General features: G+C 44.0%; 1 protein-coding gene across 1 annotated transcript in view; it reads left to right on the forward strand.

The window, feature by feature from the left end:
• Nucleotides 1–27,726, forward strand: part of SAP30BP (SAP30 binding protein) — a 32,388-nt gene that overhangs the window by 773 nt on the left and 3,889 nt on the right. The window contains exons 3-9 of the mRNA XM_080629381.1: nucleotides 2,753–2,800; nucleotides 18,772–18,814; nucleotides 23,214–23,302; nucleotides 25,865–25,956; nucleotides 26,411–26,471; nucleotides 26,966–27,017; nucleotides 27,386–27,444. Of these exons, the coding sequence (XP_080485507.1) occupies nucleotides 2,753–2,800; nucleotides 18,772–18,814; nucleotides 23,214–23,302; nucleotides 25,865–25,956; nucleotides 26,411–26,471; nucleotides 26,966–27,017; nucleotides 27,386–27,444 (444 nt within the window). The remainder of the gene's footprint in view (nucleotides 1–2,752; nucleotides 2,801–18,771; nucleotides 18,815–23,213; nucleotides 23,303–25,864; nucleotides 25,957–26,410; nucleotides 26,472–26,965; nucleotides 27,018–27,385; nucleotides 27,445–27,726) is intronic.

Genomic DNA, 27,726 nt, shown 5'->3' on the forward strand with positions numbered 1-27,726 from the left:
AAAATAAAATTACTCTTTAAGTGTAGTTGACATATATCTGTATATAGTATATGTCATATAGTATGATCTTTTAAGAGGAACACACTGGTGCATGGTTAGCTGGAGGATTGAAAAGAATAAAGTTCTGTGATTTCTTAAAGATATTCTTTGGTGTGTAACTCAACCCACTCACTACATCAGCTTACCTTGATGTAGCAGCATCCCATCTAGGTGTATGGCATGTGTTTAACATCACCTAAATACCGAGATAACTGATGTATTGTGAGACAGGGCATGTAGCTCACTGCCTGCGAGTGCAGTGGTAACACATAAAAGCATATATAGTTCTGTCATGTGTCTGTAACAGCAAAACGATAAGTCTGGGGAGGGTTCTTGTCTCCTTTCATTATCATTAAATTTTTGCTTACCATCACATTAAGAATGTGTTATCTTGTCCCTGTTCTAGTTTTTGCCTCTCCCATGTACCTAGAAAATAACAGGTCTGTGGTACGATAACCTTTCCTCGTTGAAATTTACTTCATTAGGTTGAAATTTACTTCATCAAGTTGGTCTCTTATGAGACATGCACTGTTTCTGCAATCTGTTTTCCAAAGTAGCAGACAAGAAATTTGTCTCTTGTTCCTGCTTTTGTCTTTGTTCTGTTGCTAACTGGAGCAGGTGCAAGTGATAGCCTGGCATCTGGCTTAGCAAAGTAGTAAAACTTCTTCACTGCTTTAGGGATTCTTTGTTTTACATCCCAAATTTCTAGACCCTTCTTCAATGAGACCACTTTAAAGAAAGTGGTGGGTGTGCTCAAGATCAGCTGTGTTTAGCTAGCATTGACAAATGGGCATGTAAATAAAGTAGCCTTTATTGCACACACAATTTTGAGCACGGGTTGCAGTGTCCATCATCTAGGAGGTACAAGTTGCTGTTCAAGTAATGGCAGTCGGTCGAGTCACTCATTTTAGGCAGTGGATCTTATGTGTATTTGTGGTTACTGTACAAATGTGTGCAGGTTACATGGAGTGCCTTCCCTCTGGCTTGTTGCAGGAGAGCAAGGCTTGGTTTTTTTGCATTAAGTTTTCTTTGACCAGAATTCAGACCTTCCTAGATACTGCTTGTGCTAGTCAGTAATACTGGTTATGAGTTGGTTTTTGAAAGCAGTTCAAGTTGCACTCAGGTTGTCCTGGGCTTTTACCTAAACAGCTATGTGTTTATATTATTTACCTTAACAGTGGCTGAAAAGCCTCTGTCTTTTTCAGAGGCAGTTCTCAGCATTGTTGATGGTTGTTTCAGTGATATCCCTGCTAGGCCAGGAGGCTTGAGGAGCTGGTTTAGTTACCTGTCTGTAACATGTATGGTTTGACCTATTGTTGCTTTGTTGAAAATGACTTTTATGTTTATAATATAGGTGGGACTGTGGAGGGGAGAGAAATCTCATTTCTGATAAGCACCAAATTACTTGATACTGTGGTTCTTTTCTAATTATAAGCTTATTGTTATTAAACTTTGACAGTTAAGTCTGAATTATTGGCATAAGTGAATCTTTCAGAAAGGTAAGCTGGAGAGTAGCTGAAGTGAAGGAGTTTGTCTCAGTGAGATAGGCATGTTAATTCAGGCAACTAAAACTTACTGGCATTATTGTGTGGTTAATCTGTAGCTTGCCTTGCCAGAACTTGCTCGTGTGCTCATGCTCTGAGGTGGGCACATGAGCACATTTCATTGTAAACTCTTCCTTTCAGTTGCATTTAATCATCACACTTCCCCCCCCACACCTTTTTGAAGCTGTCATACCAAGTTCTTGTTTTGGAGACAAAGTTGAAATTTGTGGCAAAGTTTGGAAGAAAAACTGTTCTGCTGAGTTGCGTGAGCATGAAAAATGTTTTCTGCTCCTCAAACTTGTTTTGAACCCAGAGTACGTATTCCTAGAAACATAAGTAGCTCTAGGATCCCCAGTGAAGTAGCTGTGAGGGTAGTGGAACAGTAGGCTTAGCTAACACATGGTACCAAAGATGGAGCTTGCTTCTCATGTGGTGTAGAATTTTACACAAGGCTGCATTCAATATTTCAAGCTCTCACAGGGCAGGAATTTCTTGGTAGAAATAAAAATTGAGGTCTGTTACCCAAAACCAATAACGTTTGTCAGTGGTTCCCTTATGTGTGAGCTCACATCAACTGCAAATGAGGCTACAAGGGTACTATACAAAAACAAAGATGTGGTGTCTGCTGGCAGCACCAGATCCTTGGAACGTGGTGCTATGCCAGACCTTTGCCAAGCGTGCGTGTGGAGTGGTGGCAGGCCAGCTGTGTCCTATGTGTCTTGCTGCTGTGTGCTTGGGAGTATAATAGGTCTTGCAAATGCTGTTTTTTCTGTGAGTACTACTAAGTGGTGGGGACAAGTGGAAAAAACCTGCCTGCCAACTGGAAGAGACAGCATTATCAGATAATCAGACAGAGGTGTTTTTCCACAGTTCTGTTCCTTCTTACTGTCTAGTTCAGGAGCAGCATGAGTTTTGCAGGGGACACCTGTTACTGAGTGATGCTTTTGCCTAAAAAAACCCAAACAAAAACCAGCCCACAACCCAAAGAAACACTTCTTTCCTTGGTTGTAGGACTTTTTTTCAGGTCATGAGTGGGTGGGGTAAAACTGCCTTCTGTGGAAAGGGTCTTGGACTACTGCTGGGCTGCTGAATGCCAGCCGTTTGCTGTAAGTGCAGTTACTTGCAAAGCCTGCTCTTTAAGCTTAATCCTGTAAATTCTTGTCTTGTAGGAAGATGACGATTCAGAGACTGAAAAACCTGAGGCTGATGACCTAAAGGTATTTCAAAGTGTGGTGGTGTGGTGGGGGGGAAGTTCAGTACAAGAAGAATAAGTCTTATCAGCATGGCTTGGTGTTCGTTTGTGATCTTCTGTAGCTAGTTTCATAATTTCCTTTTTGTAGTTGTAATGTGTTTTTTTGACTTCTGGCTTCTGCGAAAGGTAGTTAAGTAGTCAGGCTATGGGCTGAGTCATGATCAAGATCTGCATTCGTGAACTTGGTCATCCTGTGCATTAGATCTGAGGTATGTTTTCTGACAGTATCTCAGTTATTTTGCAGTGACCTGGGAGATGTAGTGTTCGATACAGAATGCTCTTACAACCAGTGTTAGCTGGAATACTTTTTTAGAACAACTTAATAAATGATGTTATGCTCCTAAAGGTCATGAAATGTGTCAGAATTGATTCATTTGTCTCTGGCTGTCTTTGTGTCCTTCTGAATGAAGCAATTTTGTAAAGGGGGTGTTTAAGAAAGTGAAGTAAGATCCGTGGATGGTAGCTGTCATAAATAGTTGAGGTCATCTTTATCTTGGGATTACATCTTGTTTCTGCTGAACAGCAGGTTTAACAGCACAGAGGAACATAACATTAGGCTAAAAAAGCTGGAAGACAGACACAGACTAAAGCCATTTGAGACTTTATATACAGACCTGTGCCCAAATTATTCTGCTAGTTCAATTGCCCATGCAGTATATAAGCAGTCTTGTGGGATACTGAGTGAAGAACATGTGTGAGGGCCTTTATTTTATCCAGCAGCTTCCTCAAGGTTGCAGATAGTAAGCTCTGCTGAGGAAACCAGAGGACTGTGCTACAAACTGAAATTCTGTGGAGCATTTAAATTAACATAGGGTTTTGATAGGACAAGATGAAGTCAAATGAATCTGTTGAGCTATTCTGCTAAAATTAATTTTATAGCAGGACTTCTTCCAGTTTCCACAATGATTTTGTGGGTTTATAATGATACACACTTGAGAATCTTGGCAGCTGTACTGCAGCTGGTAAATTCTCTTGCATCAGTGTGTGAAATATCATGAATGCCTTTGGTGTACAGATAAAAGGCACTTGGAAATGGAATGCATTGTCTCCTTTCCTTGTTGCAAGAAAAATAAATTACCTTTTTAGGAAGTGAGGAAGAGGCAATCACTTCTATCCTTTTTCCACCTCTCTGGGCAACCTGTTCCAGCACCTCACTAGCTTCATAGGAAAGAACTTCTTCCTTATGTCTAACCTGACTTTCCCCTGTTTTAGTTTGAACCCATTACTTCTTGTCATATCATTGCAGTCCCTGATGAAGAGTCCCTCTCCAGCATCCTTATAGGCCCCCTTCAGATACTGGAAGGCTGTTCTGAGGTCTCCACACAGCCTTCTCTTCTCCAGGCTGAACAGCCCCAACTTTCTCAGCCTGTCTTCATACTGGAGGTGCTCCAGCCCCTGATCATCCTCATGGCCCTCCTCTGGACTTGCTCCAACAGTTCCATGTCCTTTTTATGTTGAGGACACCAGAACTGCACACAATGCTCCAAGTGAGGTCTCACGAGAGCAGAGCAGAGGGGCAGGATCACCTCCTTAGACCTGCTGGTCACGCTCCTCTTGATGCAGCCCAGGATACGGTTGGTTTCTGGGCTGCGAGCGCACACTGAAGCCGGCTCATGTTAATTTTCTCATCCACCAACACCCCCAAGTCCTTCTCTGCAGGGCTGCTCTGAATCTCTTCTCTGCCCAACCTTTGGCTGTGCCTGGGCTTGCTCTGACCCAGGTGTAGGACCTTGCACTTGGCATGGTTAAACTTCATAAGCTTGGCATCAGCCCACCTCACAAGTGTGTCGAGGTCCCTCTGGATGGCATCCCTTCCCTCCAGCGCATCAACCGAACCACACAGCTTGGTGTCAGCAAATTTGCTGAGGATGCATCAATCCCACTGTCCATGTCGTTGACAAAGGTGTTGAACAGAATCAGTCCCAACACCAACCCCTGAGGGACACCACTTGTTACTGCTCTCCAGTTGAACACTGAGATGTTGACCACAACTCTTTGCGTGCAGCCATCCAGCCAGTTCTTTATCCACCGAGTGGTCCATCTATCAAACTGTTGTCCCTCCAGTTTAGGGACAAGGATGTCATGTGGGACAATGTCGAACACTTTGCACAAGTCCAAGTAGATGATGTCAACTGCTCTGCCCCGTCCATCAGTTCTGTAGCCTCATCTTAGAGGGCCACCAAATCGGTCAGACAGGACTTCCCCCTAGTGAGGGCCATGCTGGCTGTCATCAGCTACCTCCTCGTTTCTCATGTGGCTTAGCATGGTTTCCAGGAGAATCTGCTCCAAGATTTTGCCAGGCACAGAGGTGAGGCTGACTGTTCTGCAGTGCGCTGGGTCTTCCATTTTCCGCTTCTTAGAAATGGGGATTATATTTCCCTTTTTCAGGGCAATGTAGAAAACTCTCTCTGACTGCGAGAACAAAATTGGACTATAATAGCTCTTGTCTGAGTAAGGATGCATTACAGAAATCTTACCACTGAATTGTGTGGCTGCTGCTTTAACATGTTGCTGACATATTGCCGTTTCATGTTGGCATGTTTAAAAAGTCTCTTGATTTCAGCAAATTTTATGTGCTGCTGTTTAACCCTTCTGAGGAAGAGCTACAGGTGGCCATGGAACAGTGTTTCAGCTTCAGCTGGGAAGCAAAGAAACTGTGAATGTATCAAAATGATTGCTGTCTTGAGTACACTCTGCATTAGGAGCTCTGCGAGAACTGAAAATGTAAATTTAAAGTTACCTTTTTTTTTTCCTTTTTAAGTTTAAAATGTAATTCGTGGCATGGGATGAAAGATGAGGATTTGGGAAGAATAGCAGGGAGGCAGATCTGAACTTCAGTTTGACTTCCATGATCTCCTTAATAGATGTCTTCATACACAACTGAAAAAGGGAGTAGCTTTCTCTTGCCTTTTGGCTTTTAGGTAGCCAGGTGGCACTTGAGGGAGAGGTAGAAGCACACCTTTGCTGCACAGCGTGCTGCAAGGCAGCCCTGTGCTGGTCAGAGGAGGGCATGTTCTGTACAGCATTCCCTGTGGCACTGATGGAGTTGCACTAGCCATGATGTTAAGAAATTCACTTGGGATGGGGGGAAATGAAACGTCGCTGTAAAAATAGTTTTACTTGGAACAGTTACAAATGTTTCCTTTCCTTTTTTTCCACCAAGTGGCAGTGTTCTCTTTGTTCTCCCTCATTGCTTTGAGCTTGCAGTATGTGACAACTAGTGAGTAAGGGTTGTAGTTACTGTAAAACCAAAGTGTGGCACTTGATTATAACTTGCTGATGCTTTTGGACAACTTTTTGTTCTGTCTCAGCTGAGTGCTGTTGTAGTTCTTGCTCTATTGTAAGGCATCACCTGGAAATGACCTGGAAATGTGTTTAAGTAGATATCACAGGTCCCTTATATATGGTGAGGGCTTTTCTAGGGTCTGAGCCTGACTGTAAACAGAAGGTAGATCCTTAAATGCATGAATGCGATAAAGCCATTGCAATTCATCAGGTAATTATAGTAATTTCAAGCCCTGAATATACATTTAGCATTTTTTCTGGTGCTCTGCCTCTTTGTACATACAGTAAAAGAACTACTTTGAGATTTGTCTTGAATAATTGACCAGGACAGTTGAGCCAGGCTGTGTGGAGAAGTAGTTCCCTTGTTGCTGGTGCATCCTGCAGTTTGGCCTCATTCTTCACTTGGGTAGTACCAGACACATAACCTCCAGAAGGTTCAGCTCGTATCTGTTGTGGGTATAGACTGAGGACACTGAAAGCTGTGAATGATGTAAAAACTGTCTGCTGAAGTGATGATGGGGAGAGAGGAATTTGGTACATGCCTCAAAGAACCACACTGGGGAGATATTTTTCTACCCCACCTATGGGATTTATATTTTATCTCTGTTTTTTACCGTGGTTCCAGGGAGTGTGCTCTTGTTGATTTGATGAAGGTATGTCTGTGTCTGTACAGCCCTTTGTCCTCACTAGAGGTGAAGTCAATATAAAGTGCTAGATGAGACTGCAGCTTATCTGTGTTTTTTCTGCTAAGTAGCAAGTCACAAAAAAGCTTTTCAAGTTCAAACACGCGGATGTCAAACTGCTGTTTTCTGTCTACCCTCAGAGGAATACGTGGAGACTTTTTTATACATATCTTTGAGTAAAAGGGTGTGCCAGGAGTAGAAGAATATTTAAGCTTCGTGAGTCATCCGAAAGAGTTCTTCCAGAATAGGTTTCTGGCCCATAGGATTCACTGTTACTGAGCGCCTGTGAACCAGTTCTGAACGCTGTGTGCTTGCAGCAAAAAGCAAAATCTTCCTTTTTTAAGTAGCAAAGTCAGATATGCCACATCCTGTAACTGCATTTGAAAGTGTTTCAAGCACAGATAGAAAACTAGAGATTCAGATCTAGGTAAAACTAGTCTTTTTTTCCAAATTTCACTCTGGATGGATGTCCTTAGGCTCTGGAACAGGACATTTGTTAGTGACTGAAATCACTGTAGGGGTCCCTGCTTTTAAATGAGACATCATTAACTGTGAACAAGCATATGTCCTAAAGGCACTTTGCAAACAAGGCCTTCTGCTTAGAAGGGAAAAGAAATGGTCAACAGGAGCTTTGGCAAAGGCATGGTGTTAAGATGGAATCTCACAGCCTGCACGGGTTCCTTGTGTCTTTTCCTTAAATAATAAAGCCATGGATACAAAACAAAGGCTGTGGAAATGGGTCTGAACTTTGGTGCTCTGCTGGCAGTGTTGGTTTGGGATGACAAGGGTTAATGGTCTGTGCAGTGAGTGCAAGGTGCTTGGGCTTTAGCCAGCAGCTAGCTATGGTCACAGCCTTGATGCAGTAACAAGATACAGGCCTTCAGAGCTCACTAAATAGACTGGCCCTGCAGGAAGGAGGAAAATTAACCTTAAATGCAATACTGACCTTGCGCTCCCAAGTCCCACGTGAGGGATTCTTTCCTTCACCTTGTAGGGCTGGATGGGTAACAGGCTGCAAGTGTTGATCAAGGATGGAGCCCAGCCCTGCAGCTTGGCTAGCTGGAGTTTTCACAGGGGAAATCATTAACTCTTGAGCCTTGATTGTGGTATCAGGAGCAGCCAGTGCAGGAAAGCTAATAAATTTACCACTCCCTTGGCAAGTGAATTCCTGGCACATGGCAACAATTTTTCAAAGCAGGTGGCTACTTTGATGTTTTCTGGTTTTAGGAGTCCCCCTCTGCCTCTTGAGGCATTGCCTGAAGGGGCAGCCAAACTGGGATGGAGCAAAAGGGTGTCTGATTTTCAGAGGAATATTGTGTTTCTCAGCATGTACCACATCAACTCTTTATAAAGTTTGGCTTTTATTGATACAGCATGCTTGTGGAGTAATTCTACTGTGTTACAATATGTAGGTGTGTACTAATGCTTAGATAGAGACTTTTGATTGCAGTGTTTTATTTTTATCTTGCCTGCTTTTAACCTGTTCGTTTAAATACCAAAATTATCTTGATTTAAAGTAAATGAGGTAAGTGCTAAGTACCAGTAAATGGGGGTCTGTGAATTAATGTAATCCTTGTAATTAACTCTTACTTTGATAAGGCATTTTAACTTTTCTGAATTCAAGAAACATTCATGAAGCCAGATTCTCAAAATGTGCCTGAACCTAATCAATAAATTTCACCTCAAGTGTAACTGCTTTGGTCTGAAGAAGGGGAAGAAGTGTTTGGGAAAAGTTGTGCTCCAACACGAGATGGATGTGGACCTGTGTGAGTGAGTCCAAAGGATGCCATGGAGATGCTGTGGGGGCTGGAGCAGCTCTGCCCTGGAGCCAGGCTGAGGGAGCTGGTTTTGTCCAATCTGGAGAAGAGATGGCTTGGGGGAGACCTTAGAGCAGCTCCCAGTGCCTAAAGAGGCTACAAGAAACCTGGAGAGGGGCTTGGGACAAGGGCCTGTAGGGACAGGCCAAGGGGAATGGCTTTAACCTGCCCGAGGGGAGACTGAGATGAGCTCTTAGGCAGAAGCTCTTCCCTGTGAGGGTGCTGAGGCGCTGGCCCAGGGTGCCCAGAGAAGCTGTGGCTGCCCCATCCCTGGCAGTGTTCAAGGCCAGGTTGGACACAGGGGCTTGGAGCAAGCTGCTCTAGTGGAAGATGTCCCTGCTCATGACAGGGGTTGGAGCTGGATGAGCCATTCTATGATTAAAGCACTGCTGTTCCATTTAGGTGTTCCACAGCAAGCTGTGTAAAAGGAGCTGGTATTAGTAAGCTTTAGAAAGGAATTTTAATCTTTGGTTGTGGCAGATAATGAAGGTTGCTCAGGAAATACCAGCCCTTCATGCTTTCAGCTGTTGAGAGGTACTCTTAAAAATTCTTAGAATATATTAAAGGTGGTAGATCTGGAGAACACCTTAAAACTGCAGTACCACCCAAAACCAGCGCACTCTGCAATGGCTGAGGTGGCTGTGGATTAGTTGTCTTGTGGTGGCTGGATCTGGTGGGGTAGGACTGGTTTGTGTGTTATGGAAAGGCACTCCCAATGTCTCATCAGAAACAAAAGAAAAATACTTCATCATGTTCTCTCTCTTTTTTTTTTTTTCCATCAAAAGCCCCTTGGCTTTTTTGCTGCTCTCTGGGTTAGTATTAGCCTCTGAGGGGCAGAACTGGCAAAAAAGCAGCTGTATTTTAAAGATACTCTTCTATGGCTGTGCTGCATACCTCTTGGTAAACACCTTTAAAGCGTGAATTGTGCAATTTCTAGGTTTGGGGCTCAGGTTAGATCTCCAGTGGTTTGTTTCCCACTCATACCTGTGCCTATGAGCACAACCTGAAGCTGCTGGCAATAAGCACTGCAGTCTCAGAGGCATTTTTTCTGTATTCTGCCTTCATATAATGGTGGACAATGCTGTCTGTGCTTCCAACTCTATGGGTTTGGGTTTTTTCCTTGTTCTAGGTTTGGCACATGGTTTTCCATGGCTCTGTGAAGGGAACCAGTTGAGCAGCAGCATTACATGCAGAGAGCCTTTAGGGAGAAGTAGTGTCAGCTCAGCTTCTGAAGCTATCCTCTGTTAGTGTGCCCAGACATTAAAGCAGCTGATAACTGGTTCCCATTTTTTGACTAGGTGGTTGACCTTAGTTATTGCCAGAGAATATCAGTGGTGATTAAACAGTTTTACATGCAGGAAACAAAATGGCATTTGGCAGCTCAGGCATTTTGCCCTTTGTCCCACGTACTTCTGAAAGGGAGATAGATCACAGTGTTGTTGGTTGCTGAAGCTGGGTTACCTGTGTTAGAGCTGCTGGCTTCAGTCCAGCTCTTGAGCTGTTTGGAAGATGAGACATGTCCATGGACATGCTTGTTCCTTCCTCCCCGCCAGGCATACGTGTTGGGGCAGACTCTTCATTCCCTGCAGTACTAAATACCATGGATTATTGACACAGGTGTGGCTTGCCTTTCTCCAAAGGAAGAACCAGGCTTTTTCTGTTTGTCTTTAAACTTGAAGAAAAGTCCTTTCTGGAGCTGTTTCCCCGTGCATATTTCACCTGATAAAGGTCTAAGTTCTTCAAGTCCAGTTCTGTGGTTGCAGTTATTTCTGTCTTCTGAACTGAAATAAGCTGTTCTGATTTCGCCTGTTGATGTGTGTCAGAGTGAGTGGCTGAGCAGTCAGTACAGATGGAGGATTGCCTCAAGCGCCAACAAATAGCTTCTTTCAGCCTCCCTGTTTTGAGTACAGAAGAACCAAAATCTGCAAAAACTGTGGGATCCATTCATGAGGATTGCATATCCCAGGGAGGACACATGGCTGTACACCTTGCCTCTACCCCAAAACATGAAGAAGGGTTTTATCCTATGTACTAGGGAGGAAGCACGAGAAGGTTTTGTCAGCTCTCCAGAGCCTTGCTGCTGTGAGGCTCAAGGTTTCTCACAGCCCAGCTTCACCTTCTACTTGATTCTGCACTGCAACAATCTGAAAAAAGAACAAACCCCATCAAAGTAGCTTTGACACCTCCAGCCCTGTCATGTGGTCCTGATTTTTTACCTCTGAATTCCTGTTCACTGTAGGAAGCAAAAGTGACATGAAAGCAGATTTTATGGGCTCTGCAGACCATGGGGGCTTCAGGTGGAAACTGCTAGGAGCTCAGCTACTGCCCACACTCAAGAGCAGCAGCTCTGAGCTGCCGGTGTGTGCCCACAGACTGTGCAATATTCCTTGCATGCTGTTTTGCACATTTACACCACTGTGCCGTGGTTGGTGTCTGTGTTTCGTGGTATCTGTAAAACACGTGCACAGGGTGATCTGTGGATGTTAAACTTGGAGGACCCCTAATATCAGAGATGGAGAGGGAGGCAGCAGGCAACAGAACAAGGTAGCTCTGGGACCAGGATGCAGGTGTTATTAACTGTACCTCCACTTGGAAAGCGAGAGTTCTGGCGCACAGTTCCTTTACTGGAAATTACTTCTAACAAATAATCTTTGTCAAATGTTGAGATAGCGTATGTCAGGTGAGCAGAATCAAGTTTCAAAGAAGCTATTTAAAGGCTTTTATGCTGTGAATGCTTCCTTTCTAAAACATTTTTCCACTGAAATGTTTTGCCAGATGTTGGTTGGGTTTCCTGATACTTCTTTCTTTTTCAATGAAATGAAATGAAGGTGGATTTTTAGACTTAATTTAGCTGAAAAAGTAAAAGATACTGTCAGCTGCACACGTTCTTTGTTTTGATAAGATGCTTGAGGATTGCCTCAGGAGTTGACTCTTTCCTGACTTGTTCTTTCTTCCCTCTTTGCCTGAGTCGATAGTATCTCAATATAGGCATGTACAGTCTTTATGAAGACTGTACATAAGTGTCACTGAAGGCTGGATGTATTGGGGTTTTACCTATGGGTGTCTTACTTTCGAGCTGCTGTGCTTCTCTGAGTATCTGGATTTGTTCTTTCTTAGTTAAATTTCTTATACTGGGCACTTTGCCTGGGGCTATATATCAGAGCTGGCAAACAGGATATGACTGTAGGAAATGGGCTTGTTTCAAGCTTTCTCTTGGGATTCTTCTCTCACAATACAAGAAAAGGAGGGGTGGAGGGGGGAAATAAGAGCACTGTACTTCTGTTCCCTTGCTTTCTCTTCCCTAGATTCTGAATACACTTGACTCGCACTCTATTTGCTGCCCTCTGCCTGGTAGCAGACCAACATCGGGCAGATCAGGTGAGCAAGAAATGAAATAGTTTGCCATGAACTTTGAATATTAAATGAGAAGTTTCTGGTGTTCTCTTTCCATAAGCACTTCTGATGTTTGTAGAAAAGCAAGAACATAACTGCTGGCATGTTCCTTTAATAAAAAACCCCAAGCACATGATCCATGGTTTGGAGAGGTCTTCCTTTTGCTGCCTGCATATAAACATTTCACCCACTTCTCTGGCAAGGCCATCTTCACTATCACCTTAGATAACTCTTCTAACAACTTAAGCTAAGTTACAGAGTTTCTTTCCATCATACTCGGCCAGATGAGGCTGTTGATACCTTAGTACTGCAGGAGATAGTCTGAAGTGTAGAGAGGAGGAAGAATTATAAAATCTTCTACTGGCGCTTGCTCATATGAGAGAAATCCTTGTAACAACAACTGCAGCAGCAGGGCCACTGGCTCCTGGTGGAAGGACTGCACTGACATTCCCTGTGTTAGTATCTTTCATCACAGGCATGACAGCAGTGTGACTGATCTACACATTTTGTGGCTGTCAGTTTAAATTGCTGTTAAATTTCTTTAGGTGCAAGCAATCAGGTGAAATAGTTGGGGGAGAGAAGAAATTCTGCAATGCAAGAGCAGTCTCTTGGGGGGAGGGGGGGTGGGAAGGAAGAGCAGATGTTGTTGAGGGTGCTGAGGAAGCTTCCTAGCTACTGGGTTTAATACTAACTGGAAGTTGGGAGAAAAATGGAACTGTGGGGCAAAGTCTGGGGACACAATTGAGCAGTGGCAAATCCCAGAACTGTTAGGGCTGGAAAGGACCTCTGGAGATCATCCAGTCCAGCCCCCTGCCACGGCAGGGCTACCCAGAGCAGGTTACACTGGAATGTGACCAGACAGGTTTGAAATGTCTCCAGAGAGGGAAACTCCACAGCCTCCCTGGGCAGCCTGTGCCAGTGCTCTGCCACCCTCAAAGGAAAGTTCTTCCTCATGTTGAGGTGAAAGTTCTTGTGCGTCAGTTCATGGCTATTGCTTCTCCTCCTGTTGCCGGGCACCACTGAAGAATCTGGCACCATTCTCCTGGTGGATGGGTGGTACTCAAAGGAGTACCCGGTTTTGAGGTATTTATATGCATTGATGAGATCCCCTCTCAGTCTGCTCTTCTCTAGACTGAGCAGGCCCAGCTCCCACAATCTCTCCTCATAAGAGAGATGCTTCAGACCGCTGATGATCCCTATGGCCCTGCACTGGACTCTCTGCTTGTCTGTCATATACTGGGAAGCCCAGAACTGGACACAGTATTCCAGATGTGGCCTCACCACAGTCAGCAGAGGGGGAGGATCACCTCCTTTGACTGGTGGCCACATTCCTCCCGAGGCACCGCAGGAGCTTGCTGCCCCTCCTGGCCACATGGGCACGCTGCCGGCCCGTAAGCAACTTGGCAACTCTGGCATCAACTTCTCCACTTCTTACAATTTTAATCTTATTCAAAGGAACAGGTTTTGGGTTTGTATCTTTTCTGCCTCCCTGTTCAACCATTTCTTGTGGCTTGACGTGCACCTGCACTAACGCACAGCTAACTAACCATCTTCTACAAGAAATCGATGGTTGAATTGTACCTTTTGGTGGCAGTTAGTGCCAACAGTTACGTTGCATGTGAGCTTTGTACTGGAGTAATGGAGCTTGTTTCAGGAAGGATTTGGCATGCATTGTTTTAAGTCCATTCTTTCCGTTAAATAAAGCTGTTCTGGGCAAGCCTTTCCAACCTTGAATTCATCAGTCTCAGATGCATAGTTTTTGCTTCCTTCCTTTAATCTCTATTCGACATTGAGGACTGTGTTTGGTTGTTTTTAATTTCCATGGAACTTGAACAGAGGGTGGTTGTTTTGTTTTGGTTTTGTGTAATTGAATAGAAATACTCTGTGACTGAGAAGATGATCTGTATTTCACCTTAGCAACATGAAATATTAAGCCAATATGCAGCACTTTCCTTATGCATGTGCCCTCCTTCCCCTCACTGCTCTTCTTTTTAACTGATTATGATACATGAAAACAGAACCATCAAGCTGGTTCATATCAGCTCTTGCACACAGTGTTGTCCTACCTAGGGCTTAAGGAAAATGAGGAAAGCATTTGTCCTGGGGAAAGAGAAAAAATGGAAACCCTTTTCTTGGATACACACATGAATAAGTAATGGAATAACTGTTTTCTGCTGTTGGTAAGCTGATGTGCAGAATTGCTCTTAGAAGCACAGAAATTGTGACTTGTGTTAGTGGTGCAGTTAGGTGTTAAAAAGGTGGGTTTTCTCATTGTTTTTCTTGTTGGGTGGTTTTTGTTTGGTTATTTTTTTTAATGCTGTCTTTGCCTGTAGTTTGAACTCTCCAGAGGCTGCTCTTTGTTAGTCTCCAGATCAGGGGGAAAGAGTGTGCCTCCTGCTTGTATTGCTGTCTCTCAGTCAGCTTGGCTTTGAACCACCCCGGCATCCCTTCTCTCCTTTCAGTGGGTCTGTTGGAGCAATGCTGTCTGGCTTTAGGTCCTTAACAGTTGATCTTGTGCAGTCTTGGCTGCAAAGTAGGTAGCAGCCAGAAAATCAACTTGCCGGGTGCAAGAGGGGAATAAGGTACAGTAGTGCTTACTTTAAACTCAGTCTAGCCATTCTCAGAGGTCATCATGTAATACAAGATCAGGCAAAATGGCTAGAAAAAAAGAATGAAGATGGGATAGGTTTTATTCTGCCCCCATTCCTCCCCCCCTGGTTTTGTGTTTCCATGGTGGTGTTGAGATTTTCAGCATAACTAATGTGTCCTGGCTGACTTTGTGCAAGTAGCAGGAGACTGGCTGCGAAAGTAAATTCAGAGATGCTCCTGTAGAGACTTTGAGGTGGGGCTTGTGAAAGCTGTGAGCTATTGGAAAGTGCCACTAGTTGAAGTCTTTACCTTGTTATTTTTCGGAATCAGGTTCCAAATGGAAATACTATATTATACGATGCCTGTAGCTCTGGGATACTTGCAGCTTTCGTGTACCTACTGATAGAGAGGTTTGATGTAGAATCCCCTCTGCTTGGCACTGCTTGGTTTTGTGCTCTTCATGTGAGATGATGATACATAGCATGGTGGGATTTGATGATGTAATAATCTACAGAAAGATCACCTTTCCCTGAGTGGATTTAGATAACTTCCCTTCTTAAAATACAGTTACCTTCCAAATTTTCCATTGTTTAAATGCCTTGGAATTCCTTTAGAAATCTCTCATCCATGATTAAGTATTTCTTCCCTTTCACACCCAAACACTAGAAAATGTGCAGTATTTATTGCCCTTATTTCTCCACTTGGTGATTCTCTGTTTCATTTAACTTCATATTAGGTTAGATCTGCGGAATTTTTGTTTAGATGCCGTGTTGTATTCAACATGTGTTCCAGGCTTAAATTAGCCTAAGGGAGTGTAAGACAGTTCTTGTTGGGTGATTACTCCACTGAAGGCTTTTAGACTGTCCTTAAGTTCTAGATCTTCAGGAGATACTCAGAGGTTTGAACAAGACTTCTTAAATCTCTCATCTGCTAAACCGTACATCTTTGGTCCCATTGTTGATACTTGCCTCCTCATAATGTTTGACAGTAGACTGAGCGAATATGAACAAGCACTGTAGGAGGAATTGGTCATCCCTTTGTTTTCTGAAGGCATGTAAGAGCCTTGAAAGTAGTCCCATTTAATGAAAAGCTGTGTTGATGTCTTCAGCTTGTTAATGACAGAGCAGTGGGTGTCGGTACACAGTAATTCATCAGTAAGCAGAATTCATATCCTCTGGGCAGTGAGGTGTGGCTGTAATATGTTAGTGAACTTGTTTTTGTTTGCTTGGTGTAGCTCTGGGGTTTCTGATGTCTTGGCTATGGCCTGGGTATGTGGAGACTAGACTTGCTAGAGCAAGTGTGGGCAACCAGGCCAGGTAGATACGCAGTGCCTACCTGATAGGACTGGTATCATTTAGCCTAAGTGGGCCACGTTTGTCCTGTAGCTTTAGGATTAAAGGATTATTAAGATAGTTAAAGAACAAACCCCTGGTGAAACAAACTTACTGATGATTCTGGAAATTCATAAAATTTATTTAACACTTCTGTTAAATAATTATTTATTTAACACTTCTGACATTTTAGAGGTATTCCTCTAATGGAAGTAACAGGAGAAGTTTCTCTCTCAGAATATTAGTTCATGTTTCCTGAGAATTGTGTGCTCGTGCTTGGTGCTGGCTCCAAACAGCTACAGGAGACTTGAAAATGAGTTTCTGAAAACTTCAGAAATACAGCAGATACCTGTTAACTGGCCAGACAAGAGGGTGGCCTTCTTGGGGGCATTTAGTACCTATCTAAAGCATATGAATTTGACTGTGCCACTGGGCTGCTTAAGTGCCTGCTTCACAATATTGTTCATTTGGAAGGGGTTTCCCCTTGCTTTTGTACTCTTGGATGGTGAGAGAACAAGTAGGTAGAAGAAGATGGGAAGGGTAATGGAATAATAAAGACAGTGCTGGGTAAGAGGAAAGATCAAGAGATGCTCAGGGATATAGCCTGTCTCTTTCTCTTCCCTCTCAGTCCACTTTAGAAGATAAGAGAGCAGAATGTAATTCAGTCAAGGTTGGAACAAAACAAGTTCCTTTGTTTCACCTCAGAAAACATTTGCTTGTTGTCTCAAACCAAGACAAGAAATACTTTTAATTACAGATCTAGCAAGTTCTCCCCTAAAGGGAATAAAGCAGCCTCCTGACCACATACATTCCCGGCCCTGTGAGTCACTGCGTGCTGCTGGGACCTCTGCTTACCTTGGGGCTGTTGCTGTGATCCTCTCCAGCCTGCCTGCTAATGTGAATTGTCCCCACAACCCGTTAGTTGCCACAGAACTGCCCGCACTTCTCTGGTGGCAGGCTGAGGCTCGCTGCGTTAACACCATGTTGGTGCAGTTGAGCCTCACCACTTTAGTGCTGTGTCTGTGTAGGTTTGTGGGGAACACCACCTAGGTTCCCTGGATTCCTGGCTTGCCAAAGAGGGCTCATTCTCTTGGCAGAACTCTTCTGCTATGAAATGTCATGCTTTTGTTCAAGTTTTCTAATGCTTGCGCTGTTCCTTCTGAACACCCCAGGAGAAGAGGTGTTAATGCACTGCACCAGCTGCAACAGCTTAGAGGATTGGAGCTGTTACTCTACAGTCCATCTCACAAAGGTGCCTGGGGGCCTCCCAGCTGGCTGTTGAGAAGATGCGTGTTCCTTTGGGTACTACTTGGTTTTTACTAAAATAGCTTTAGCCTTGTATTTCTGTGATCCAAATGTACTTACTTTTTTTTTTTCTTTTTCCATGGATGGCTATAAAAAGTGCAGCTGGTGCCACACAAAGAATTTGATTTTCTGCTTCCAGAGAGCTATGGCTTCTCTGGAAGTTGGTGGTGGGTTTTCATAGAGAATTTGGCACAGCCTGTTTCCAGATCTGCCTTGGTGATCTTTCTGCTTTCTCCTCACCTTATGCATCTCTCACCTGATTGAAAATGGAGTCAAGGAGAGTGTTCAGAGAGCAGCTATTGAGCAGGAAGGAGGCAGCATTATGTCTGTGTCAGGTTGAATGAATAGCTTCAGTGTTCAGAGGCACTGAGGAATTTTGGACACACAGTCCAATGAGTCACAAAAAGGCTTTGGGGGGAGGCAGAGGGAAGAGGGCAGTGTTTGGATACAGCTGATACTGTTTCAGAAACTTTATTTGTATTGAACTTGATATCACTTGTGGCTATCTTGGGGTCTCTCAGAAGCACCAAAATATTTGAATATTGGTTTTAATATAGTGAAAGCATATTTTAGAGTGTCTTATCCTACGTAGCACCTGCTGCTCAGCAGACTGGTGCAAACATCTGCTGTACCCCCACAGCTGAAGCAGCCTTAATTTATATAACTGAGGATGAATTAGCTGTGTTGAGATCTCCAAACAGAGCACAGGCCAGGAGAGGTTGCCCTTGAGTTTCTGGTAAAGCAGATCCTGGAAAGCAGGAGCCAAGAGAGAGTTGACAGTGGAATCGTTCTTCCAAAATGGGAATATAGGATCTGCATCACCGTCATGCTCCCTGGCATATTGCTTTGTAGAGGCTTTATGATCCCAACCCCTCAATACTGCAGTTACAGAAGGGAATCCTGGCACTGTCACACTGGGTGAATCGTGCGGTGTCACCCTGAGACCCTGCAGAGCCTGGAGTGTCTGCAGGGAGGCCGATCCATGCTCCCCTCCGGTGTAATGCTCTGCCCTCACTCTGGGAGCAGGTTCCTTTAGGGAATGCATCCTGCTGACCCTGCTTAGAGAACTGCCAGTTGCACAGGGCTGCGCTTAGGCATTCCCAGGGCTTCAGTAGTTTTCTGTGGACTGCATCCAGCTTGTGTTTAGCTAGCTATGCTCTAAAACATTGACTGGTGCCCAGGGCCAGTCACCAAAAATGAAGGCTCTATGGTTTGATCTGTTATGAAAAAAAGTCTTCAAGTACAGCTGGTTTTGTGGAATTCAAAAAGAACTGAGCATCCAGGAGTCATTGAAACAAAGCCTTCATTCTTTCATTAGACTCTTAACTTTGTCAGGAAACAGCATCCTATTAGGTTTTGACTTTCCATGGTACAAACATTGCCCTATTCTCTAATAACTGGCATTTCATTCCTAATTTTTATTCTTTTGTCTCAGAAGTAATGTGTACATTTCTAAACAAATGGACACTATAGCTATTTAGGCTGGAAGCATACCTTGACTAAAACCCCATCTTTCTTTCCTCTTCTTCCCAGGAACTCTCAGAACTGGAGAAAAGAGACCCTCAGGAGCTAGTTGGTAAGTTCATGCAGAGGTATTAATTCTTGTGTTTTTTTCAAACTAGACCTTCTAGTATTCCCCTTTGTAAGAAGCATCTTCACACTGTCCTGACAATGCTGCAGTTGGAATTACTGCCCTGCAGTGTTTGATTTCCAGGGAATGTTTTCAGTGAAGTCTTCTTCTGGGAGAAACGTGCCATGCCCAAAAATACAGGCTGGGGCTGCTTCCCCTCCACCCACACACGTACACTGAGCTGGGGCTGCTTCCCCCAACACACACAGTGGGCTGAGGCTGCTTCCCTTGCTCTTCGCCTCTCCCCCGCACCTTTTCTTCTTCCCCTCTCCTTTTTCTTCCTCCCTCCCTTTCTTTCCCCCCCTTTCTGCATTGCTCAGCCCACAGCAGAAGGAGAACTAGTGTCCTTCCATGGATGGGTGACTCACTGGCATGTTGTTGCCTCCAGTTCTTCCCTCTGATTTGGTTGTTCTGATGCCAGGAAATCAGAAACCCCCACGCCCTGGTTTATGCCAAGCAGACTTGATGAGCGTGCCAAAGAATGCAGAGACCAGCACCACTGGTTTATTGTCTCCAGGGGGAAGCCATGTCCCTTTGCTCACCCTTTCCAGGTCTTTCCTTGTTTTTTTTTGCATTCTGCGACCTTTATAGACAAAATGGCACCTGATACTGCCTGTATCCCTTGTGATTGCTAAAGATGCAGCATACAAGTAAACCTTGGAAGGGACAGGAATTCTTCATCCTGTCTGGTGAGCAGTGTTAACTCTCTCAGAGCCCTGGGGCACAATGCTTTACCTCGCCTCAGCTCATGCACTCCTCAGTCTGTCTGGGTACAGCCAGCTCTCTGTTCCTGTGCTCCCTATTCTTTTGGGTTTTCTCTTCACTAAGAAGATGTGTCTACCCATCTGTAGGAAATAAAGCTATGTGTCCTCCATCCATGCCTCCAGCATAGGCTTTGGATGTGAGCACGCAGTTTGCCTTGTGGCGCTTCCTGCCCTGCTCTGCACTATGTTTTTGTACTCTTGGATATACTGGTCAAATAACCCATCTATCTTAAACTGAAGCAGATTAAATGTAGCATTTCTACTTAATTATTTGCCTCACCAAGAACTGGCAAGTAGATATTCTCCACTGACTGCTGAGATGATGAATCTTTCCTAGGTATACCCTAATACTCAGCTGTACTTTGGCCTGCTATGCAGGGCCCAGGAACTTCTCAGCTTGCTCGGCGCATACACCAGCTGTACAAAAAGCTCCAAGCACCTAGTGCTTGTGCTGATGACATTTTTAACTTTTAGATAGCCTTGGAGGAGAACGCACAGGCTGAGCACCAGTGGCAGTGCTGTTCAGCAGCAGGGTGTTTGAGCTGCAGACCTGGCAGTGCATTGGCTCCTACTGTCTTGAAGCTGTGGGATCTGCTTTCTGGCCCTCATGCTTTCTGGACTGCGAATCTGATTAGGGAAGATATTTACATCCTGCGAGCCAGAGCCTGGGTGTGCCCGTAGTGATTAATCGTGCCAACAGCCAACTTCCTGAGGTCTCCACATGGAGATCCTCTAGGCTGTGAGCCAGAAAGCACAGGCCCCATCAGAGGCTGCAGCCGGTGTCACTGCCGCTGACTCACGAAAAGTAAAACTTTGATCTTGGCAGAAATAACAGGATGCACAAAGCACTTGGATGTTTCCTGCGAGGACACACCTTGTTAACTGTCCATCTGCATTTACTGCTATGTACATGGTGGAAAGCCCTGCTTGGGACTTTGAAAGCACAAAATCTTTTATATAGGAGCCTGTGCCCATATTTGCAAATTCCAGGATTATTGTAATGATAATCTCAGTTGCCCCTTCCTCTAGGGAAAAAGCTGGTGGGGAGAGGCCATTCTGCTGTCTCTTGGAAAGGAAGCTTGAGGACTGCTCAAGGGCATGGATAATTTGTACTTCCTTACTGTAAATACACCCGAAGGGGTTGAACTCATCCTTTTCTTCTTACTGATGTGGCATTTCAGTCTGGCTGCAATGTGATGAAATAACTGAGTAATGATGAATGTTAGTGCTCAGCTTGCGAGGTGCACGTAGCCTCATTGCTGACCCAGACTTGAGTGTAGTTATGGGGGGATTGCAGTAGACAAAGATGTCTTAGTTCTGGTTCCTTATAAGCCACTAAGAGATGCTTTCCCCCATCAGCATACTGTTGATGATAAATGATTGCTTTCACACGGCTCAAACAAAAGAGCAGATGAGCACCAAGACCTGAAAGTCACATGTCAAAATATGTTATCTCATTGGAAGCTCTTGCTCTGCCTCCAATGGTATTTTTGTTTCAAAGGAGCATGAATTGATTGCTGAACATACTCTTATGATTTTGACTGCTGGCTAGATGGAGTTCCTGAGTTTATATGAGCCCACAGTTCCCCTCCCCTTACATGTTTTGTTTCTCTGTGGCTCTGTGGGTGATGTGCAAAGATAAAGAGCCTGAGGAATGTCTAGTCTGGAGCTAGGCTTGATTTTTTTTAATTTATTTTTTTTTTAGGTCCTTTCTTTGCCTCATGAAGTCTGGATTTTGTGGTCTTTTTTTTCCTTTTTAATGCTTCTGCTGATGCTGTGAGTCTCTTGAGCCATTAATCAGCTTTCACCTTTTCCGGAAAGCCCGGTGTGCTGTCTATTGTGCACGCTTCTGCCTATTTGCTACTGTCTTTCTGGATTCCTGAAACTCTAATTAAACCAGAGGCTTCCCTGTCCCACCAGCAGCTGTAACCTTTAACAAGTGTCTGCCTTGTTCTCAAGGAGCTCCAGTTTGCCTGCCTATCTGCAGGGGCTCTGGCAGGCTTTCCTTCTTCCATAGAGCCACACGCTTAGTAAATGCCAAAGGACACTTTTTGTTCATTACCAGCAACTGCTGAAGAATTTAACCCCTCAGCAACATCTTGATCAACTAGAATGAGTGGTCGCTTGCAAGCTTTGCATCTCTAAACGATATCGTCCTTAGTGCATTTCGTTTTGACAAAAGAAACGGAAACTGTAGTAGCACTGGACTTGTGTAGTGTGGATTATCTGTAGCCTCAGCTGTGGAGCACTGTGCTGGAAGGCAGGAGAGTACGCTCTGCTCAAATGCTCTGTCTGTCGTTTGGGCCCTTCTGGGCTTTAGTCAAAGGAGCTGAACCTGAGCATCCTGGAACTGCAGGTCAGGCAGCTTTTACAGAGGAATGTATAATGGAGGAGCTGCAAATATGAATGGCTCGGTTGAAATTACTTCTGTGCTGGCATCAGGTCTCTTTTGTCCACTACAGACTACTGTTCTGGGATGTATTCTCTGTACAAATTATGGTTAAAAACAATCTCAGCTACTTAAAAGTGGTACAAATCTCTGCTCCAAGATTTGGCTAGAAAACTGCCTGGGTTTCTTGTAATAGCAGGAAACTAGCTAGCAGTAGGGGGAAATGTGACAGTTTCTTTTGCTGGTAACTCTGTAAACTAACCTTTACAAGGCAGTCAGGTACTCTGTTAGTACATCCCAACACAAACTGCTATAGAAATCTGGCAATCTGTGCTGCTCTGTTCTCAGTCCTGCAGAAGGAGTTGTTCTTTCTCGCATCAGACTGAACTTTGCTGACTCTGTAAACAAAGATCAAAGTGCCTGTTAAGAAGCGTGAATCTAAGGATGAAATGTAATTTCTTGTGGTTAACTCCTGACAGCCTTGGGGAGGCTTGTTCCTTGAGCCTTCAAAGACCAAGCCTTGAACCATTTTGGTTCATGTAGGCAGGTCTTGAAGTAAATAGTACTCAAAGTGATTACCACCTCAAAAATGGCAATGGGACAGGCTGCTTTAGATTGATCCTGTGATCATCGACGTACACAGCCTGATTCTTCCTGAGAGAGTATCCTGGCACAAGTTTGGTCAGAGATTCCAGGTTATCTGTGCTGTTCAGAGCAGGACTTTAAAGTGCATGTGGAAGACCTGGAATAGTGGAGGGCTCAGTATGTGGTGAACAGTGCAGGGTTTAGAGGTACATTCCAGAAACCAACCTTTGTTCCTCTGAAGATCTTATCAACAATTGCAGCTCAAGTGGGAAGTAGCTTAGCTTTTCACATTTCTGTTCTGGGGTGAAGAGACCCTTGAAAATAAAGCTTTAACAATGTGTGCCACAGAGCCACAGTCTGAGGTAGGTATCAAGCAAGCAAGCATCATATCCTTCTTCTGATAATACATGATCTAAGGTTAGTTGCTTCTTGCTCAGCACTTTGAGAACACCACAAGTACCAGTTGACAGCATTCCCTTCTCTCCTTTACCCAGCTGCTCTCAAAAATGGAGTAGCACTAGCAAGGATATAAAACAAGTTTAATGATTTGCATGGGTTAAATTCCCTTCAGGATGGCCAGAACTCATGCTCACTTTGCTCTCTATAGCTTCTTTTTCAGAGAGGGTACGGAACATGTCTCCAGATGAGATCAAAATCCCTCCTGAGCCTCCTGGCAGATGTTCTAACCACTTACAGGTTGGTATAAGTCCACTTTTATTTTTTTAAAAAGGCTTGGAGTTCAGTACGGGGGGAGGGGGATGTTCGGGAACTCTGCCCAGTGTTTTTGTACAAATAAAAATCCAGCATCAAAGCTGGGTTTTACTACGCTGAGTTTGAGTGCACCGTGTTAATGCCTTAGACTTTACAGCATTTCTGGTTCAGGAATCTGAGAAGCTTAAAGCTGTTTTCCAGTCTCTGTGGGTCACTTCTTCTTTAAAATGGCTTGTGGTCCCACCAGTAACTTGAAAGCGATGTTTACTGTGAAGGCTGCTGTCTTCTTACCTCAGCACATTCAGCTCTGTAAGAAAGAACAAATCATTGCTTTTTCTATACGGGCCCAAGAATTCCCAAACTGGAATAGTTGAGGCAGCATTGACAGGATTCCTTTTCCACCTACGTATCTCTAGATGATAAACATTGAGGGGGAAGGTCAGTAACTTAGAAGCAGCAAAAGAAAACAAATGTGTTTTCTCTCTGATGCACACTCAAATAATTGCAGTAACCAACTCTGTAATAACCTTCTGCTCTGTTCTCGTCCTCCTGATGGGAGGACAAATGAAACATCAGGGGCTGCTGTTTCCTACCACCCATTTGAATTTTAACTGCAGTTATTTGCCCAGTAGAAATACACATAAATAATTCCTTCTGGAATGCTCTCTAAAGTAAGCCCTTAATGTACAGTGATGATTCAGAACGACTCACCATCCAGGTTAAGCTTTCTTCTTCACACATGGCACGCCCATTCCTCCTCCTGGGCTGTAAGAGGATTTTACTGTTCTGACATCAATGAATTGGAGTGTGTTAGATCTGAGGAATGCACAGAGCTTGAGAGAGTAGACAAAATAAAGCCGATTTTCTTTCTTTTTGACAGCAGTTTACTGTGTTAAATCAAAGGAGAACTTGTCCTCTGTTAGCGGGTCAAGCCACATATTAGAGCATTTGGAACATGGAGATGGGATCGTACTTTGGAGATGCACAATGTTCTAGGCTGTTCACTGTTTATTTGCTCTTTCCTTTTATCAGATTCTTTCTCTAATAAACTGTATCTTGAGCTATGCCAAAGGGAGCATTTCTTATTATAAAGTTGACTGAGTAAGTCCCCATCTGTGGACTTTATGAACCATATTGCTACCTCCATGGGGAGAGCACAAAAGGCAATACCAATTGTTCTACTCCCCAAATTCACCTTTTTTAGTTGTTCCTTCAAACCTCATGATGTTTGTGCTGGATGTGAAGATTGTGTAATTTCTTCTTGCTAATTTTATGAGGACTGGATGCAAATTTGTTTTATAAAGCTTTTTTTAAGGTTGATGAAATAGGAGTTGCATGTCAGCTCTTAACAGTCCTATTTTATTGAGGCATCAGCAAATCCCCGTGTGATACATCTGCAAAGAGAAGCTGATTCCATCTAACTGGTCACTTGTGCCAAAGCAGGGATATACAAGTACATTGTTTCTAAGAGCTGTTGGCTGCCAGAATCATGGAATGGTTGGAAGGGACCTTAAAGCTCATCCAGTTCCAACCCCTGCCATGGGCAGGGACCCCTTCCACTGGAGCAGCTTGCTCCAAGCCCCTGTGTCCAACCTGGCCTTGAACACTGCCAGGGATGGGGCAGCCACAGCTTCTCTGGGCACCCTGGGCCAGCGCCTCAGCACCCTCACAGGGAAGAGCTTCTGCCTAAGAGCTCATCTCAGTCTCCCCTCGGGCAGGTTAAAGCCATTCCCCTCAGCCTGTCCCTACAGGCCCTTGTCCCAAGCCCCTCTCCAGGTTTCCTGCAGCCCCTTTAGGCACTGGAGCTGCTCTCAGGTCTCCCCTTCAGGAGCCTTCTCTTCTCCAGGCTGCCCCAGCCCAGCTCTCTCAGCCTGGCTCCAGAGCAAAGCTGCTCCAGCCCTCGCAGCATCTCTGGGCTCGCTCAAGGAGGTTCATGTCCTCCTTATGTTGGTGGCCCCAGAGCTGGGCACAGGGCTGCGGGTCTACTCCCGTAGACACCAGCAGCAATACCTAATGATCACATTTGGTTTAGCTCTCTGGTAGAACTTGGCTCTGCTGATGTTACCCAGGTGTAGCCATGACCCTTACCTTGTGTGCAGTGTAGCCCAGTGGTTTTTCAGGTGCACGTATGAGTCTGAAGGTGGGTGTAGTGGTCACTCTAAGTTGTGAGCAACCTTTGTGGATTTTACCTGTCTCTGGGCTGGTTTCTACTTCTCTGCAGTCATGGCTATAAAGGGGAACAACAGACTGGGCAGAAGGGGTTTGCGCTACTGCCTCATATGTGAATCTTTGATCCCCGAGGCCTTCAGAAAGTTCAAAGATCAATTCCCTAACCCATCCACACAGTTCATGAAGATACTTTCAGACCTTAAAGAAGGGAGTGGCTGTACTAATCAGCCTGCCTGGCCTTAGGGGGGAGGTGGAATCCTTGCTCCATGCGAGGAGGTCACTGATTCAGTTGGTTTGTTTCCACATGTACACTTTTGAAAGTCAGCTGAAATGAGCCACATTTTCATAATGGCTCACCCTATAATCTTTCTCCCTTAGGATAAAATTCAAAAGCTATATGAGAGGAAAATAAAAGAGGGCATGGATATGAACTACATCATTCAGAGGAAAAAGGAGTTTCGTAACCCCAGGTCAGTGGCCATCTTTTACTGTGTGACCAAAGCACCACAGAGCAAATTCCAATAATTTTCCTCTTTACTGGAGTTATAGCAGAAACAGGATCCTGAGCAAGAAGTACCACTGCTTATGAAAACAAGACATAATTTGATGGTAACTGGAAAAGTAAAACTTATTTGTGTTCTTTGAGGCAGCAACTAGAGTTGGTGTGGTGGCTAGCTTTTAAACGTACAGGCTTTGGCTGAAGTATGCTAGAAGATGCTTGTTCTAGGAGCTTAATTTGGGGGAAGTGGGAAAAATGTGGTTAATGGCATGCCACATCCATCATAGCAAGTGTAGCTTCCCAGGTTCTGATTTTCCTCTTGCAGTGTGAAGAGGTGACAACCTCTTTCTACTAACAAATGTGAAACGCTTCTGTTTACTTCTGGTTCACTGGCTCTGTTCTGAACTCTTGTCTTTCCTTTGCAGCATCTATGAAAAGCTGATCCAGTTTTGTTCAATTGATGAACTCGGTACAAATTATCCAAAGGTGAGGTGCCATACTTTTGACTGGCAAGGAAATATTTAAAAGGTAATATACAGGTGTAAGGTTTTACACAGGCTTTACTGAGCCTGCTTGTTTAGACGTCCTTTAAATGAATTTTAGTCTGATCCTCTGCATAGAAGTGAACATTTTTCTGTGGTACTGAGCCTCAGTGCCTTCAACTTCGCTACAGTGATTCTGAACAGAAAGTGCTGAAGTGTGGAGAATTATGTGAAATGCTGTGGTGAGAGATAGAAGCTGAGCAGCAGAAAAATGCATGACTTTCCCCAGCATCCTTTTGGCTTCAATGCTCTTTTTTCATTCACAACAGAACATGGTCCTATAAAAGGTCTGATGTGGTCTTTGTGTCATTGGGGTACAAGAAGTCAGTAGTGAATATCATCAGTGAACAGAAATCCATAAAACATTTTTGAACTGGGCTTAGTGTGTGTGTGGAAATAGCCCTAATCTGACTGGTTTGGTATTTTTTCCTTCTTTAGGACATGTTTGATCCTCATGGCTGGTCAGAGGATTCCTATTATGAGGCATTAGGTAATTAAAAGGAAGTCTTTTTTGTCCTAACTTGGCTCTTTGTGTTTTGTAGTTAATTAACTGCACTGGAGTCTTCACTTCTTTTATAAATAAGAAGTCATCACATGCTTCTCTAATTACTTAATTTTTGTTGGATGTGCCTGAATGCTATTGATGCTTCATCAGTCTGAAAAGCTGTTTCATTTAAATTTGTTTTTCAAGGTTTTCATCTCTTAAATCATTAATTTAGTGCAGTAATGCTTTGATTAAAAAACAGTAGTTAGTTTCATGGTAGTTTAATTTTCTATACACAAGGTTTTTATTATTTATGATGGGAAGTGAGTTTTTTACTGTTTCTAGTGCTTCTTTTAACTTCTAATCTTTCTCAGCTAAAGCCCAGAAGATTGAAATGGACAAATTGGAGAAGGCCAAGAAAGAACGCACAAAGGTAAATATTCAAAACCAAAAGAGAGAGAGATGCAGGGGTTTTGTTTCTGTCCCTGCTGAGTTTCGTTTTATTGCTTTGCTCTTATGAGCTGTGCTTGTACTTCTCAGTTTTCCCTGATTCTCTCCTTTCTTCTTGCATGTCCTTTTCCAAGCTGTACAGATCCAAGTTCCCTTCCTTATAGGTCCAATTATCCAGATTTATTCCACTGGATTTCCTTCTGCTTTGTCATTATTTTGAAACCAGAGGTGTTAAAATGGTGCTCAGTAAGCCAAACACAGACAA

This window comes from Psittacula echo, assembly GCF_963264785.1.
Source record: "Psittacula echo genome assembly, chromosome: 14".
Lineage (NCBI taxonomy): Eukaryota > Metazoa > Chordata > Aves > Psittaciformes > Psittacidae > Psittacula > Psittacula echo.